The following is a 15906-nucleotide window of genomic DNA, read 5'->3' on the forward strand; positions in this document are numbered from 1 at the left end:
GGGGCATGGCAAAGGAAAGGCACTCGTTTCCTTCCAAATGCCTCCCAGGTGGGAGATGAGTCCATGTTATTCTGACCTGGCAAAGGGTCCTGGCCAGGCAGAGGCCTCGTGTGCACTGTGGAGACAGGAGGTGAGGCAAGCAGGATGAGCGCATCCTGGGGACCCTGCCCAAAGCCAGCAGGAGATCCCTTCCAAATGACCTTCCTGCTTCCGAGGAGCAGGGCTGTGGCTGCACTCAGGGACACCGAGCGCTGAGCAGCGTTTGGATTTGAGGCTCATCTCTTTAAAGAAGCCATCTAGCAGGGAACGGGAGCTGGGGTTTCCCCTGGTGCTCTTGGTTGGGATTTTTTGGCTGACCAAGGAGCTTTATCTTTGCTGGCTCTGTCCTGGGAGAGGAGAGGAAACCGCAGGAGAGAGCTGCTGCGAGTCAGCCCTGCCCCTGCAAGCGCTGCTGCTGGCACAGGAATCCATCCTGCAGCTCCGAGGGATGCTGAGGTGCCGGTGCTGAGCTGCTGGAGGGGTTGCTGCTCAGGCAGCAGCTAACACGGACTCTGCTGAGTGTGGAGCGTGGAGGAGATGCATTGACAACACATTGCATCCCCTGAGCAGCTGCACCATGGCAGTGGATGCTCCCCTCAGCCTGGACATGTGCACCCCATCAGGCAACTCAGCGACAGCAGTATTCCTTCAGTGGCATCTTCAGGGCCTGGTGCTTACGGTGCTCACAGTGTTTGCAGCGCTCAGGGGGAAGCTGGATGCCAGCAGGTTGGTTTTGCTTCCAGCCTTCAAAATCCAACCCTGAAGATCCTGGATTTTGCTCCTGAAAAGAAAGGAATTTATGCTTTCCCAAACTAAAGCCCTTTTTAAGGTGTCAAGGTGCCCGGTGGTGGCTTGCTGCAGTGGAGAGGGCCAGCTGGCTCGCTCACTGCCAGCCTTCTCCTTGCATGCATTGGAATCAGGTTATTAATAACTCTTTTTAAATAGAGCAGGATTTAATTCCTTTCAGGGCTAGGCAAGAACTCAGTGATTCAAAGGGAGTGCTGGAGGCTGCCGAGGCAGGTCTGGGGTATGGGGGTGCTGAGCTCTGCGCCACTGTGTGCCCTGACCCACAGCCAGGCAGCGGGTCTTCCCCCAGCCCCATCTCCACAGCGGGTCAAGAGGCAGCAGCGTGTGGGGTGAGCAGCCTCAGCTCCAGGTCTGGGATCGGGAACACCGTGCGGAGCCAGCAGGGAGAGTCAATGAGGGCTTGTGGCTTGTGGGCACAGCTCCTCGTGGGTGATGGTCCCAGTGCCAGAGGCAGCCCCCAGTGTACCCCACCACCTGGACTGAGCCACAGGATCCTACACCCCTCATTCAGGCACTGTCAAAGCCTGGGGCTTCTCTCCGTCACTAACAACAGAAGGGAACGATAACAACAGATTGGGGTATTGCAGCTTCTGAGACAGCAGCCTTCTGCCTGCAGGTTGGCAAGGTGAGGCTTGGTCCTTAGTTCCCACTGCCACCCTTACACAGGGGGTATCATGGAAGTCTTCCAACCCTTTGGACAAAGCATATGCAAAGCGTATTATGGAGCTATGGAAACGAGTCCAGTCCTGTTGAAATTGGGTCATCCTTTGTTAATGTCACTTTTTAACATCTATGGAAGGTAGCAGTGAGCAAAATACTCGGTGCAATGGAAACCATAGGGGTGGAAATAGAGACTCTGAGTGGTTCTGACAGCGTGGATGTGGTCTGAGCTGAGCGAAGGTATGACTCAAGGTATCGTGGTGTCACCAGCTTGAGGAGGCTTGATGGAGAAGGAGCTACTTGCTGGAGCACTCACTCAGCATTCAAGCTTAAAGAAAGTCAAACAGCTTCTCATGGGTGTCATCAGCATTTCCCTGGAGAAAACAACTCCCATTTGTCTTTCCCTTTGGAAGTGGGCTGTAAATCCAACAGCTTTCCGTCGTGATGGGGATGCTTTCTAAAACCCATGTGTGAAGGGCAGCCGTTGATGAAGAAGCATGGAGTGCTCGGAATGCTTTCTCAGCCAAGACCTGTCACCCACAGCTCGCCTGGCTGGGGAGGGAGCCTGGAGCAAGCATTGCCAACCCGGAATGACAACGAGAGCATCCCCTGAGAGCATCACGTCTCCTGTCCTGTCCCTAGCTCGGGCATGGGGGGAAGATGAATCTGCAGAAAAGGAAGCTCCTGATGTGTGTTAAAACATGGCTGAAGCTCTGAAGCTCCAGGGTTTCTGTTTCCCGAACTGGTGGGTGTCTCATTCTCATTCTGGATATGCATTTTATTCACACACACAACTAATCCTGTTTGGAATCCTGTTAAGTTCTTGTTCTTCTTCGTATCCTGTGGCAATAAGTTCCAGAAGCTAATTGTGCTGGTGTTGAGCTCCCTTGATCCACTTTGCTCACGCTTGCTGTAAATGGTAAGTGTTGCTCTGAGAAGATGGGCTCATGTTATTTCTTCTTGTGAGCTAATCTGTGGGTTTGATCCCATTTGTTCTTGACTTGCAATTCCAGCTTTGGGATGTGCAAATCAGCTCCGGTGCAAGGCTGGTCGCGGTGATGTGCAACCCTCTGGGGGGGGGGGGCTCAGAGAATCCCAGCCTGGGTTGGGTTGGAAAGGACCTTAAAGCTCATCCAGTTCCATGGGCAGGGAAACCTTCCACTGGAGCAGCTTGCTCCCTGTGTCCAACCTGGCCTTGAACGCTGCCAGGGATGGGGCAGCCACAGCTCCTCTGGGCACCCTGTGCCAGCGCCTCAGCACCCTCACAGGGAAGAAGCCCTGGAAGAACAAGCAATTCCATGTGCTCATTACTCAGCTCCATGTTCTGCTTAATAACTAAACAGCAATTAGCTCCGCAGCTTTGCTACTACACTGATAACAGCCCCCATTAAAGTTATGGGGTTGTTGGCATTAATGGCTTATGGAGTAACTAGTGAGCAAGAGTTATCACCGCCTTTCTTCTTAGCCTGTGCTTTACAGACCTTTGCTGCCAAACACCAGCATCTCTGACAGAGGCTTTGTGACAGTGCCCGTGTCCCCAGTGTCTGCCGGGCTGGAGATGCACTTTATCCTGGTCAGGGGCCATTGTCCAGCAGGGATCAGACCTGTTCCCATCCCCAGGGTGAGAGAAACCCTGTGTTTAGGTTCAGGGACACTTTGCTCAGGGGGAAAAGCTATCGGTGAGAACATGCTTTGTATCCTGACGTGTTCATTTGCTTTGTAAAGCTTTTGTTGCAGGATCTGCCACGGTGTGTGCTATTTCCTGGCTGGTTGTAATGCAAGGAAGTGTTTGACTGTGTTTGTTTGGGGGGGTTCTCTGTGTTTTTCTTACATCTAGGCATCTAGTCAACTCTGGTGACATCTATCTACTTATCTATCTATTTATCATCTATCTATCTATCTATCTATCTATCTATCTATCTATCTATCTATCTATCCATCCATCCATCCATCCATCCATCCATCCATCCATCCATCCATCCACACAAACTCAACCCAAGCAAGTCTTTAGGTGAACATGTTCTAAATCACTCCTGTTCCATGGGGGGAAAACCAAGGAGTAATGACACTCACCAGCCCCACAGGACGGAAGAAGGGATAACTACAACCGGCTTGCAGGTGGAATCCGTGTTTCCTACAGCAAGGGCCAGCACTGAGGCAAATTCACTCCATTTTGAAGACGAACCTTCGGTGTTTGACAACCCAGCCGGCTCCCAACGCGTGGCTCCAGGGTTTATTACAGCTGCGTTACCAGATGAACGCCCTTTCCCTACTGTCATGCCTTGACACCATTGCCCTCTGCCGGAGAATGGGGAATCTCTGCCACCGTGTGCCACAGCCCTCCTGCTTCCAGCCTGTTGGAAGAGATCCCTGCTCCAGCCATCCCAAACGCCTTTGGGTTAGAAGTGTTTTAACCCCAAATCACTCAAAAGCTGGGGATTTGTGTCTTTTGCCTAAAACAAAAGGAAGTATTCTTTCCGTTACTTCCTGTTTCACTTTGTTCCCCCTTTTCCCTGCAGAGGAGGAGGTAGCAGGAGCCTCACATGGACAATCTGAACAAAGGCAGGTTTGGGTTTAAAGCTATGCACTGGGAAAAGGAGAGTTGTACGTGATGGGGAAGGGATGGAGCGAATACCTGGAGGAGGAGCATCGTCTTTCCCATTCTAATTCTTGGCAAGCCTCCCTTGGGCCATAAAGAGCAGCAAAAAGCATCATTTAGTTGGGCACCAGGGGCTTTGGGGCTCTGCTGCAGAGCAAGCCCTCATTGTCTGACCGTGAAGCTGCGACTGCTGTCACCAGCAGGGTACAACCATGGGATCCTGGCTGATGCTGTTCACAGCAGCAAATGGATTTCACCCCTTAGCACGTGCTGGTGAGGCAGGAGCAGGGCTTTGGAACAGTGGGAGCTGGCCTCACGCTGGAAATACTTTGGATCCAGGTTTGCTGCTGCTGCTCACGGCAGCCCCATGGGAGTTCTCCCCATGTCCATCAGTCAGGCTTCTCGGGGTCGTGCAGGCACTCAGATCACTCCAGGGATTAACAGCGAGCAAACGGCTTTGCTGCAGAGCAGCGGATCCCACACACAGAAGGCACTGGCTGTGTCCTCACGTTCTCCCCAGCCATGGAATCATAGGATCAACCAGGATGTAAACCATTCCCTTGGTCCTTGGGAGCAGAGACCAGCCCCCTCCTGGCTCCATCCTCCTGACAGGCAGTTGTAGAGAGCAACAAGGTCCCCTCAATGTCTCTCTCCCAGTGAGGGGCGCAGACAAGCACCATCTGCTGTTGGGATCCCTACTGTGTCCCTTTGGGCATGCGGAGTGTGCTGTGTGCAGGGAAGGAACATCAGGAACAGTCGCTGTGTGTGGGTACCTCATTCACCCCTACAGCCCGTGGTTTGGTGCTGCAAAGGGAGCTCAGCCAGCCCCAGAAGGACACGGAGAGGAAAAGCTCCATCCTAGGAAGCCCAGGCTCAGGCTTGTCCTGTGGGAGGATGCTGGCTTGGCAGGAGGCAGGGAAAAGGCATCTTTAAGGTATGAGCGCTGTGCTGGGAGGAAGCTGCCCTTGACAAAGGGCCATTTGCTGCATGCCAGCCACTGTGGCAGCTTGCCAGAGCTCTGCATTGACTCTGAGCAGCTCTTTTTGCTTGTCCTTTCCTCCCAGCCCCTCTAAGTGCCCGAGGCCTTCCCTGGATGCATTTGCAGCTAGCTAAGGTGGGCAGGCTTGTCAAAGCCACCCCTTCCAGCTCTGCCCTATAGGGATGCCCAAGGGATGCACAATAGGATTCCCAGTGTCCTCTGTCGGGGCGCTGACAGCAACTGCAGGGACAGCAAGGATGAGGCCGGATGCTCTTTCCTGAGGGCACTGTGTGCTTTGGCAGCGTGGGGCCAGCGGGATGTCTCTGGCTCACAGAGCTGGAGAAGGGATGCAGCAGCAGGCTGGGATGCGCTGGAATAACTCCTCTTCTTCCTCCCTGGCTGCTTTCTCCAGTCCTGACCATAAATAGGGACAAATCCGCATTGCTGAGAGATGCTTCCCTGAAAGTGGCTGCACCGAGCAGCTCCTTGAGCTGTGAAAGCTGTTCCCTGCTGCTTCCCTGTTCTTCCCTGCAGGAAACCTGCCTCTCTGTAGAACCAGGTGTGTCTGGGGGCTTCTTGCTGCTGGAGACCCTACCAGGGTGGGTGCATGGGAGGTGGATGGGTCCCCAGCTCCATAGATGATCCCTGGCACAGGTTTCTCTATGGCAGGTAGCAGGTTCCCCTTGTTTTCCCTGGTAAGTTAACCCCTCTGTGACTGAAGTGCTGATCTGGTTGTGTCCAGCAACTTGAATCCCACTCCGAAAGGACAAGCCATGGCTTGTTGGAGCCGCTTCACTTCAGGTCTTCCGCTGGGCTCAGTGTCAGAGGCTGACTCTATAGTCAAGGCACAGCCAAGGAAACCCACATCTAGCCAAATCAGGGATTTGAGCCTGCATCTCTCCAGCACTCTTCTAGCATCTCTCTGCAGCCCTTTTAGCAGCAGGTTAATGCCTTGCCCCGCATGGGAGCAGTGGTACTAAAGTGGTACCCATGTTTGCAGAGTGTCCATCGCGTGTATCCCTAAGTGATGTACTTTGCTTGCCGAGACACTTGGATAAAACACAGTCTGCTTAAATGTTGTATGTGCTTACACTGAATCAGCCTGAGCCATCGTGGCAGCTTAATATGCTCCAGTTGCAACACCCCTGAGATGGAAGAAATGAGCCATTGGAAGCCTGAGCTGCCTCAGAGATGCCAGTGGGATGGTCTGAGCTGAGGGGAAGATGGTGATGGGCAAAACACAGGGTCACCAGTTCACTGGAGCTGTATTCCCAAGGGAGCAGGCACAGGCAGCCCAAGTGCTCTGCCTGGCCTAGGGAGGGGGTCTGGTGGGTCCCAGGATCATTATGGTCCCTGCTTCCTCCCAGGGCATGGGCCTGGCACGTGGTGGTGTGAGGCTTGGCTGGCTGGGGGATGAAGGGTCCTCTTCTGCTGGGCATGGTCAAGCAGTGATGCAGCACCGAGCAGCTTCTGCTTGAGGAGGTGGATGTGAAGGGAAGCAAGGCTCTGAGCACGCTGGAGGGCTGGGACACGCTGCTGCTGCTGCTGCTGCTGCTGCTGCTGCTGCTCAGTGCCCAGCTTTGATTTGCTCTTCCTGAGGAGGGCTGCGAGCCCTGTGCAGCAGCTCCACAGTGCTCTTCTCTGCCTCCTCACCTCTGTGCTGTGTTGCAGGTTTCATTCCACGTGAGTCCCTGAGGCTCCTGCTGCCAGCTCCAGCTCTGCGCTGCAGAAGTGCCCTCCTGCTCCGGGTGTCAGCAGCCGAGGCCCCTCCAAACCTGCTTCTGCAATGGGTGGGTTGTAAGCACTGGTAAGACCCACGAGTCGTGTCGCCGCTGCTGCTCTCTCCTTCTCGCGTTCGCTCTCTTGTGTCCTTGTTCCTTCCTGCCCATTTATTTCTATTCTCCATGTGCTCTGCTGTTCTGTCTCTGGGGTTCTCACTGTCAGGTAATGAGGAGCTGTGGGTCCAGTCAGTCTTGGAGATGCCGAAGAGACGAGACATCCTGGCTATCGTGCTGATAGTTCTGCCCTGGACACTACTAATCACCGTCTGGCACCAGAGCACCATTGCTCCACTGCTTGCAGTGCACAAGGGTGAGAGAACTCAAACCAGCCCATGCCCGGTCTGTGCATCCCTCCCTCGTCTTCACCTCCTCCCTCATTTCATTTCCCCATGGCAGCCATGCTCATCTCAGCTCCCAGTCCATGCTCATGCAGAAGCCTCCCCACCTGTGCTGTAGGAGCAGCCCAGTGCTCATAGAGGTTCTTCACACACATCAAACTCCAAGCCATGGGGTGTGCTTACTGCACTTGGAGAGCAATCTGTGGCCTATATCCAGGGTTCTGAAGGAAGATGCTTTTCTTTGCTCTGGTTGGATGATGGTCCGCAGCAGAGGAGTCCCTTCCTGCTGTCTCTGCGCACAAGTCAGTTGAGCAGGAAAGCTGCAGAAGCAAGAGAGCAGAGGAAACAAAGCTGCCACTTGAGACAGCTCTGGGAGACGGGAGGCAAAGAGCATCCGTAAGTGTCCTCAGGAAAGCAGCCAGCTGGTGCTCCTGCACTTGAAGAAGGCAAGAGGCAGCCTCTCACCTGAGTGTCTGTGCAGTTCCAACGCTATGAGAGCATCAGCTCCCACGCTACCTGTCACACAAAGCATTAAACAGAGCCCTGGCCCAAATCAGATTGATGCAGGAAGTTCTGAGGGATCCCCTCTGGCCAGAAGGTCCTAGTTTTTACCCTGCTCTTGGCACAGCAGCAATACCTATAGGCTGTGAGAGCTCTTGCAGGCTTCATTCTTGACTCTGCCCTTCTGCTGCAGGTCATTATGGGGAGGCTTGTGTGAGGGGAAGAAAGCCACTTCATTTCCCCTCTCTGGTCCTTTTCTATGGAGGATTCTTTCCCCTTTTCAATGTCATGTTTGCACCCATCCTCCAAAGATGCTTCTTCCTTGGCTGAACACTTGGAATTGTCAGTTCAGTCTGCTGATGCGCTTTGCCTCGTACCAGCATGTGCAGGCACCTCATCCCTGTCCATTCCCTCCATCAGCGCCATGGAGTTGGGGGCCTTCATTCAGTTCAAGGCTGCTATCAAAGTCAGTGATGCTGGAAGGGTAACATGCTATGACCCTGCTGGGTCACATCTAATGTCTGGCCTCTTCTTTCTCATCTGGTGGTCGCTCGGTTTGCAAACCCAAGTAGGATGTGCCCACTAGAGAGCAGCTGCCTCAGACACTGAATGGAAGTGTCCCTTCACCTCTGCAGCTCCTGACTGCAGACTGTGGTGTTCCTGCTGCTCTGCAGTGGTACACCCTGGGAAAGCAACAGGGGCAGGACCTTTTCTTCCCTTTAGCTGAATAAGAAGGGTTTTGTTTGCAAGGAATGGTTTGGATCGTTGTATCCTATGTACATGCTGTCTATTGTTCACTCTGCTCTGCTGAGTGTGATGCTCAGAGACTGGGAGGGCCTTCCTGAGGGTCTCTGCAGGACAATGCCTGCACTTGCAGGCTTTGATTCCCCTCTCCATCTCTGGATTCAAAGTGTGTCTTTCCCTGCTTCCACATGCCCCATCCCAGGCCTGTCAGTGCTGCAGAGTCGCACAAGGTGATGCTGCTGGGAGATCTTCACTGCCTTGATATTACCACCAGTTAGCTCCCTGCCTCCCAGTCCAGGTGTTCCGGTGTCCTGTCCCACTGAACGTGGTGCCCAGAGCACTGGATCCCTTTGGGAATGACACCTCATCCATCCCCGTTGCTGTTTCCTTTACCTAGATCTGAGTGCTGTACAACAAAAGCCTGTCTTCTCTGTAGCTTTGCCTGGAAACGTTGGACCGGGTGGTCCTCGAGGTCACTTCCAGCCTGGTACTCTGATTCTGGGTGCTTGTGGAAGTTGCTCTGAGCACTCAGGCCTTGCTTGGTGCTGCTTTTCTAACAGCAGAACCCTCTTTCCTCCTGTATGTTTGTCCCCGATGCCTTTATTTATTTGTGTATTGATGGAAGCCTCCATCCGAGCTTGTTTCCCATCCTCTGCACCCAGGAGGGTGACCTGCTATTAGCAACCAGCCTGCAGGCTCAGCCGGGTTGGGGGGGGGGATGCTGGAGGACTGAGTCCATGCAGCTCTTTCTTCTCTCTCGTACCCTTGCTCAGATGATGGTGGTGACTCCCAGCGTGATCTCGCTGCAGGCTTGGACTCCAAGGAATACTGCCTGTCGGAGCGGGACATAGTGGAGGTGGTGAGGACAGAGTATGTTTACACCCGCCCGCCCCCGTGGTCAGACACCCTCCCCACCATCCACGTCGTCACCCCCACCTACAGCCGGCCCGTGCAGAAGGCAGAGCTGACCCGCCTGGCCAACACCCTCCTGCACGTCCCCAACCTGCACTGGATCCTGGTGGAGGACTCCCAGCGCCGCACGCCCCTCATCACCCGCCTGCTGCGGGACACGGGGCTCAACTACACCCACCTCAACGTGGAGACCCCGCGCAACTACAAGCTGCGGGGGGACATGCGGGACCCCCGCATCCCCCGCGGGACCATGCAGAGGAACCTCGCCCTGAGGTGGCTCAGGGAGACCTTCAACAAGAACAGCAGCCAGCCCGGCATCGTGTACTTCGCCGACGACGACAACACCTACAGCCTGGAGCTCTTTGAGGAGGTAAGACCCTGCTGGGCTCACAAGCAGCCTGGGACGTGGCGGGTAAAGGATGCTGTGTATTGAGCCGAGGGGATGCTGTGTGCGTCCTCTCCTGAGCTCTTGGACCACGGTCGTCCTGTGGGAAGTGATGGGAACCCCGGTGCCATGAAATCGGGTAGGTTTTACTGTAAAGAAAGCTAAGGAGGAGCTGCCTTCCCCTGCGGGGTGTATTGGAGGAGTGGAACATCACAACACATACATCCACCCTCCTTCCGTGCACCACCCTGGAGCAGATTCCCAGCTGGTTCCTGGGCTGATGTTACCCACTTTTCTCCTCCACCATCCCTCTGTATTGCACTTGCCTGCCTGTGAGTTGGTGTTTGTTCTTGTCTGAGGAGCTCCTGGGGTTTCTCCTCCCTGCTTGCTCTTTGCACATCCTTGCTCTCATCCCACAGTGCCCACTGGTTGAATCCTGGAGCCGTCAGGAGCACGGTGCCTGCTCTGCCCTGAAAGGCACCAGTGCCCTTTCAGCGCTATGCTTGCGTGGCGTCATGCAGGACATCTTCCCCAATGGCTCTGCCTTGCTGCACACACCTGGAGCACGGGTTTGGGCTTGGTCCTTCTCCCGGGGAGGTGGAGCCCTTCACACTGCCTTGGAAAGGGCTGTGTTGCAGCAAGGGAGGAGAACGGGGGACTGCTTCCTTCCCCAGCAGCTGCCAAGCTCCATAGCAGGGAGCTGCTGTTTGTTTGCTCCACACCTGCCTCCTTTCCCTCCCCTGGTGCCTTTCACTTTAGCTTCGATAGCCGCAGGAATATGCAGCTTTTAAAGCTGGAAACAAATCCAGATGAATGCCTTTCTTCCACGGTCCCCTTTGAGCCTGGCTCTGGCAGCATCTCGGGACAGACACCACACGTGAATAAAGCAGGAAGGGTTCCTCCATTCCCCTGCGGGCTCTGCTTGCAGAGGTTTGTCTCCCATGCGGAGCTGCAGTTTAAGGTCACACGGAGCTGCTGGAACGTGCTGTGAAATGCAGAAGACACGCACCAGCGTCCCCCGTGGGCAGGGGCTGCTCTTAGCCTGTCTATAACGCGGGAGGGCAAGCGCCAGAGCTCCTCTGGTCTTGTTTGCTGCCATTGGCAGTGATGAGATTAGCTCTGGGAGATCCCTGAGCTGAGAGGCTGGGCTGAGAGCAGGCTGGAGGCTGAGCCTGCCAGCAGAGAGGGCCTGGGTGAGGGGGCAGCCTGGCATTCAGAGCATCTGCCCTGGCAAGTGCAGGCATCTCGAGTGGCCCCTCGTGGCTCCTGTCTGTGCCTGTTGACTCTGCAGGGCGGGGAGGCATCCAGCACCATTCCAATGCAGGTAGGAGCAGGTACAAAGCCCTATCCTGCAGGCTGGGAGCTTCTGGAGAGGCTCAGCTGGCCCTGAGGTGTGGGCTGCAGCTGCAGTGCCTCACTCTAGAGATGCTTTGAGTCTTGCTCTGCATCACGGGCTGAGACTGCAGCTCAGACTCCTTAGCTATCACCCTGCTTCCTCCATATGCCACTCCTGCTTCCCTCCTATGTGCCCTGTGCTGTCCGTGCGGGGCAATGATGCCCCACAGCTCTAAAGCCTTTAGACAAAACCCCACTCTTCAGTCTGTTACGTTTATTATTGGCAGCTCAGGGGTTAGTGCTCAGCATCACGGCCAGGGCTTGGAGCAAGCTGCTCTAGTGGGAGGTGTCCACGGTTGGAACTGGATGAGCTTTAAGCCACCCCAACCCATTCCATGGTTCTATGCTCGTTTCAGCTCCATTCCTATGGTGCCACTTTGCTTCTGCAGCTCCCGGTGCTCATCCTCGTACCGGTGAGCGTCGAGCTCCGCGGCTCGGGAGCACAGCCCAGGTTCTCGTCTCTCGAGGCGGTGCCGAGCGGGATGCGTGCTCCCTGCGGGGTGCTGGCAGCCCCTGCAGCTCACCCATCTGTGCCCCTGCAGATGCGCAGCACCAGGAAGGTGTCGGTGTGGCCGGTGGCCTTTGTTGGAGGGCTGCGCTACGAGTCGCCCCGCGTGAACGCCGCCGGCAAGGTCTATGGCTGGAAGACGGTGTTCGACCCGCACCGCCCCTTCGCTATAGACATGGCCGGCTTCGCTGTGAACCTCAGGCTCATCCTCCACAGACCTCAGGCGTACTTCAAGCTGCGGGGAGTCAAGGGGGGCTACCAGGAGAGCAGCCTGCTCCGGGAGCTCGTCACCCTCAACGACCTGGAGCCCAAAGCTGCCAACTGCACCAAGGTACGGTCTGCTCCTCACCCCAGCGCACAAAGCCTCGTCGGCCCCATCCTTCCATCACTTGGCTCCCCCCTCCCCTTTCATGTAGGTGGGTGTGAATGGCAGGCGTGGAGGGTTCTCTTGGCCTTGCCTTGACGTGCTTGGGGACCAGCAGCGCTGCTCTGCAATGCCGTCCCCTGTAAAGCTGTCATTTACACCCGAGGAGCTCGGATGCTGCAGCCCTCTCTGCCTGCACTCGACATGGAGCTCTATGCTGCAGCTGCAGTAGCTCGAATCAGGCTGCTGTAACCTTTTCTTCTCTCGTGGTCCAGTGTGTTCCGTCTCTAACACCCATCCCAAGGCACAAAGCGCAGCTCAAGATTAGTTTGAGCTCATTTAATAGCAGTGGCCTCGATTCGCTTGACACGGAAGAAAAGCAAGAGTTAGAGGAGAAGTGAGCTGTGTTTGTTACACCAGTGGGTGTGCTCTGGGGGAAGAGGATCTCCACAATGCTGAAGAGAGCCTTAGAGATGCAGGAACTCGGGTTAGCACAAGCTGGGAGGAAGCTGAGCTGTCACTGCACCTCGGTGTCTCTTTTCCTTCATGCTGTATAGTCCCCATCTCAAACAAGAGCCACTGCAACCCCTCCAGGTCAACTTGCCTGTCGGCTTTCTCATTTCCTGTTAGAAGGCAACGTCTGCCATGGATGAACAGGCTTGTGGGGAGCAATAAAACAGGGCTTTGGACCAGCTCCAGGCAGCAGCCGGTCTCTATTGCCCCAGTTGGTGAGATCTGAGCCCTGCACAGGAGGTGATGGCTCGTGCCAGAGGCCCAACAGGTTCTTGGGGTGCTCCTGTTTAACTGAGGGGTTTTCAAAGGGCTTTGTTCATCCTTTAGAAGCAGAACATGCCCTTGTTTCCTCCCGAAGAGCAGGGCCTGGGTATGGGATTGCACATCCCTGGATTAACCGTGCAGAGCATTGTCATAGCAACAAGGGGAAACCCCGGCAAGGCAGCAAACATCAGCGAGAGCAGGTGAAGGGAAGCAGGAAGCTGTAAGTGAAGGGATGGGGCTGCTCCCAGCAATCCAGGTTCTGGGAGCAAAGCAATGAGTGTAATTGAGTCCGGTGACGGGAGAGGGTTCCATGAGCTTCCATGCAGCAGAACGGCACAGCTGCCTGAGGCTGCTTACCTGTAACCCTCCTCTTCAGTTTATATGGATTCCAGCTCTCATCCACAGAGGGTCATCCCTAAACAGTCTTCCAGTGCCTAAAGGGCCTACAGGAAACCTGGAGAGGGGCTTCAATCCGAACCATGTCGTGATTCCATATTGCGTTTTGCTGCTAAGACCGTATGGATGCTTTAGCAGAAGCTTCAGTTCTGGTTTAAGCTGGAGAGGGGCTTTAAGCGACGCATTGTACATGGTACAGATAGCGGCAGTGCGAGGCCAGCACACCAAGAGACGTGTACGGGGTTTTGGGGTGATCTGGCAGACAAATGCTTGCTGGGTTCTGGAAGGGCCACGTGCACGTGGAAGGTGGGGAGCGTTCTGCACCTACCTCCTGCATCCAGGGCTTCCCTGCAGCGATGGATGATCAGGATGCACTGAAAAACTCCCTTTACTGTTTCCACACTGGCCAAGGGTGTAGTAACAGGAGGAAGGAGGGGACCGACACGTGGGGAGCACACGTGCTTATGAGGGAGCTGCCCTACATCACTGCGAGGGATGCTGAGCCTCTTGGTTGCTGGCTCCCTGGAAGGAGCAGGTTAATGTCCCAAGGCAGCATGCTGTGAGATGCGCTGTTCCGGGGCTCTGGGTGCACCAGGGCAGGCGGTGAAACCGCACCATTGATGGAAGGCGCAGGAAGAGTTGTTAGCGCAGGCAATGACTTCTGTTGCTTCCTCAGATCCTGGTCTGGCACACGAGGACAGAGAAGCCGGTGCTGGTGAATGAGGGGAAGAAAGGATTCACAGATCCCAACGTGGAAATCTGACTGCGTGGCTGAACGGAGACCAACGGGAGGTGAGAGCTCTCGGATCTGGACCCTAACGGGAGGAGAACACCAGGCAGTGACTCTTCTAAACGTGCTTTTTCAGTGCCATTTCTCACATTCTGACCTTCCCCTTGTGCAGAACGTCCTGAGACAAGTAGAGAATCTCTATTTGATCTTCAAGACAAGCTGCTGAAGGGGGGAGAAAACCAGGGCAGGAGAGCTTAGGCACAGGTTACTTGCTTAAATAACCAAACCTCTGCCCAAACAACAAGGTTGCCTTATGAACTGTACTAATAGAGCCAAAGCACAAGGGCGCAGGATGTGCACTTAGGCTGCAGTTGGTTTGCTGAAGTGGAGGATGGACTGTTCACTCCTATCCATATCCAAACCATATTGCTGCATTTCATGATTATAGGGAAAAATAAATGCACAGCTCCCTTTAACTGGAGTGCACCACCAGGACTGAGGGGAGAGGGAGCTGCTGCTTGTTCTCTTGTTCTCTGGAATGCAGGGAAGTAAGCACAGCAAAGGGAAGGGTCCCCGTGCTCAGCAGCAAAGGGAAGGGTCCCTGTGCTCAGCAGCAAAGGGAAGGGTCCATGTGCTCAGCAGCAAAGGGAAGGGTCCATGTGCTCAGCAGCAAAGGGAAGGGTCGTTGGGCTCAGCAGCAAAGGGAAGGGTCCCTGTGCTCAGCAGCAAAGGGAAGGGTCGTTGGGCTCAGCAGCAAAGGGAAGGGTCCATGGGCTCAGCAGCAAAGGGAAGGGTCCATGGGCTCAGCAGCAAAGGGAAGGGTCCCAGGCTCAGCAGCAAAGGGAAGGGTCCATGGGCTCAGCAGCAAAGGGAAGGGTCCATGTGCTCAGCATCAGTGTGTTTAGCCCAGCAGTGAGCTCTCGGACAGCCCATGCCCTCAGGCTGAGCGGCTGGAGCCCTGCCTGCTGCACTGGCCCTCTTGGCAGCCCACTGGCAGGCCAGCAGAGGAGAGCACATCAGCTGCACTATATATAGCAGCTTTGCAGAGAGGCCACAGCTCTCCGGCGCTGTCACAACTCCTTGTCACCAGCACCCAGTTGCCTAGCAGCAGTACTCCGGATCCGAGATGGGGTTTGGGCTAGCTCCAAGGGGTGGCAGCTGACTGCAGCGAGGCAGGAGGGTGATATACATGCTGCTTGTGTCTCTGTTGCAGATCTCTTCATGCACAGCCTGCAAAGCTCCTCTCTACAGCATCCAAGCAGCCAGACGCGCAGTAGCCAAGACCTCTGCTGACTTCCAGGAGTTCTTAGTGTACTGCAAACAAGCACCACTGCATCCATGAACTGCCCAGGTTCCCCTGCCCTTCCTCCTGGACTCTGAGAACAACCAGACACTGGAGGTGGAGAAAAAGCACAGAAAACACAGGACTGCCATCGTCTTTGGTACCAGAGCAACTGCCTTGCGAGAGGAGATGCTCGGTTCGGGAGCAGTGGATGCAGGGCAGGAGGCACTGAGGCCGTGGCACCGTTGCGATGGTGGGTTAGACCGAAGGGGCTGTTCCACAGGACCTGAAGGCGAGGGTGAGGATGGCCACAGGAGCATGCTGGCCCCTGGTGACTTGTTTCTGAGACACGTGTACCTTGTGGCTGTGCGTGCCTAAGAGCTCCCTGCTCGTGGAGGGGACAGCCGCCTTCTGAGATGGCACCTTAGCCCTTCCTTCGAAACCTACTTCAATCAGTGTTCATTACAAGACAGGAAGGGTTTGAGGGAGGCTGAAAAGCAAGGCAGGTTAGAACAGGCCCAAGAAATATCTCTGTTCTCTTTGTATTCCCTCTCCTTTCCCTTCATTAGTTTCACGGTTTGGGGGGCACTGATGTACCTCTGTGTTCATAGAATGGTTTGGGTTGGAAGGGACCTTAAAGCTCATCCAGTCCCAACCCCTGCCACGGGCAGGGACACCTTCCACTGGAGCAGCTTGCTCCAAGCCCCTG

At 55.2% G+C, this 15906-nt stretch overlaps 1 protein-coding gene across 6 annotated transcripts in view; it reads left to right on the top strand.

The window, feature by feature from the left end:
• The window catches only part of B3GAT1 (beta-1,3-glucuronyltransferase 1), a 49093-nt gene extending 33520 nt beyond the window's left edge, over window positions 1-15573 (top strand). For 2 of the 6 annotated variants that reach the window (XM_057433201.1, XM_057433200.1), the window contains 6 exons: window positions 6756-6874; window positions 7029-7175; window positions 9222-9730; window positions 11683-11979; window positions 13862-13977; window positions 15129-15572. In XM_057433201.1, the coding sequence (XP_057289184.1) occupies window positions 6871-6874; window positions 7029-7175; window positions 9222-9730; window positions 11683-11979; window positions 13862-13948 (1044 nt within the window). In that variant the 5' untranslated portion in view covers window positions 6756-6870 and the 3' untranslated portion in view covers window positions 13949-13977; window positions 15129-15572. Of the gene's footprint in view, window positions 1-6755; window positions 6892-7028; window positions 7176-9221; window positions 9731-11682; window positions 11980-13861; window positions 13978-15128 lie in introns of all 6 variants that reach the window. The other 4 variants (XM_057433202.1, XM_057433203.1, XM_057433204.1 and 1 more) reach the window with 4 other exon arrangements.
• Window positions 15574-15906: the final 333 nt, after the last annotated feature.

The sequence above is a fragment of the Pezoporus wallicus genome, unplaced genomic scaffold, assembly GCF_028554395.1.
Source record: "Pezoporus wallicus isolate ANWC-B61680 ecotype Strahan unplaced genomic scaffold, APGP_CSIRO_Pwel_v1 contig_9719, whole genome shotgun sequence".
Lineage (NCBI taxonomy): Eukaryota > Metazoa > Chordata > Aves > Psittaciformes > Psittacidae > Pezoporus > Pezoporus wallicus.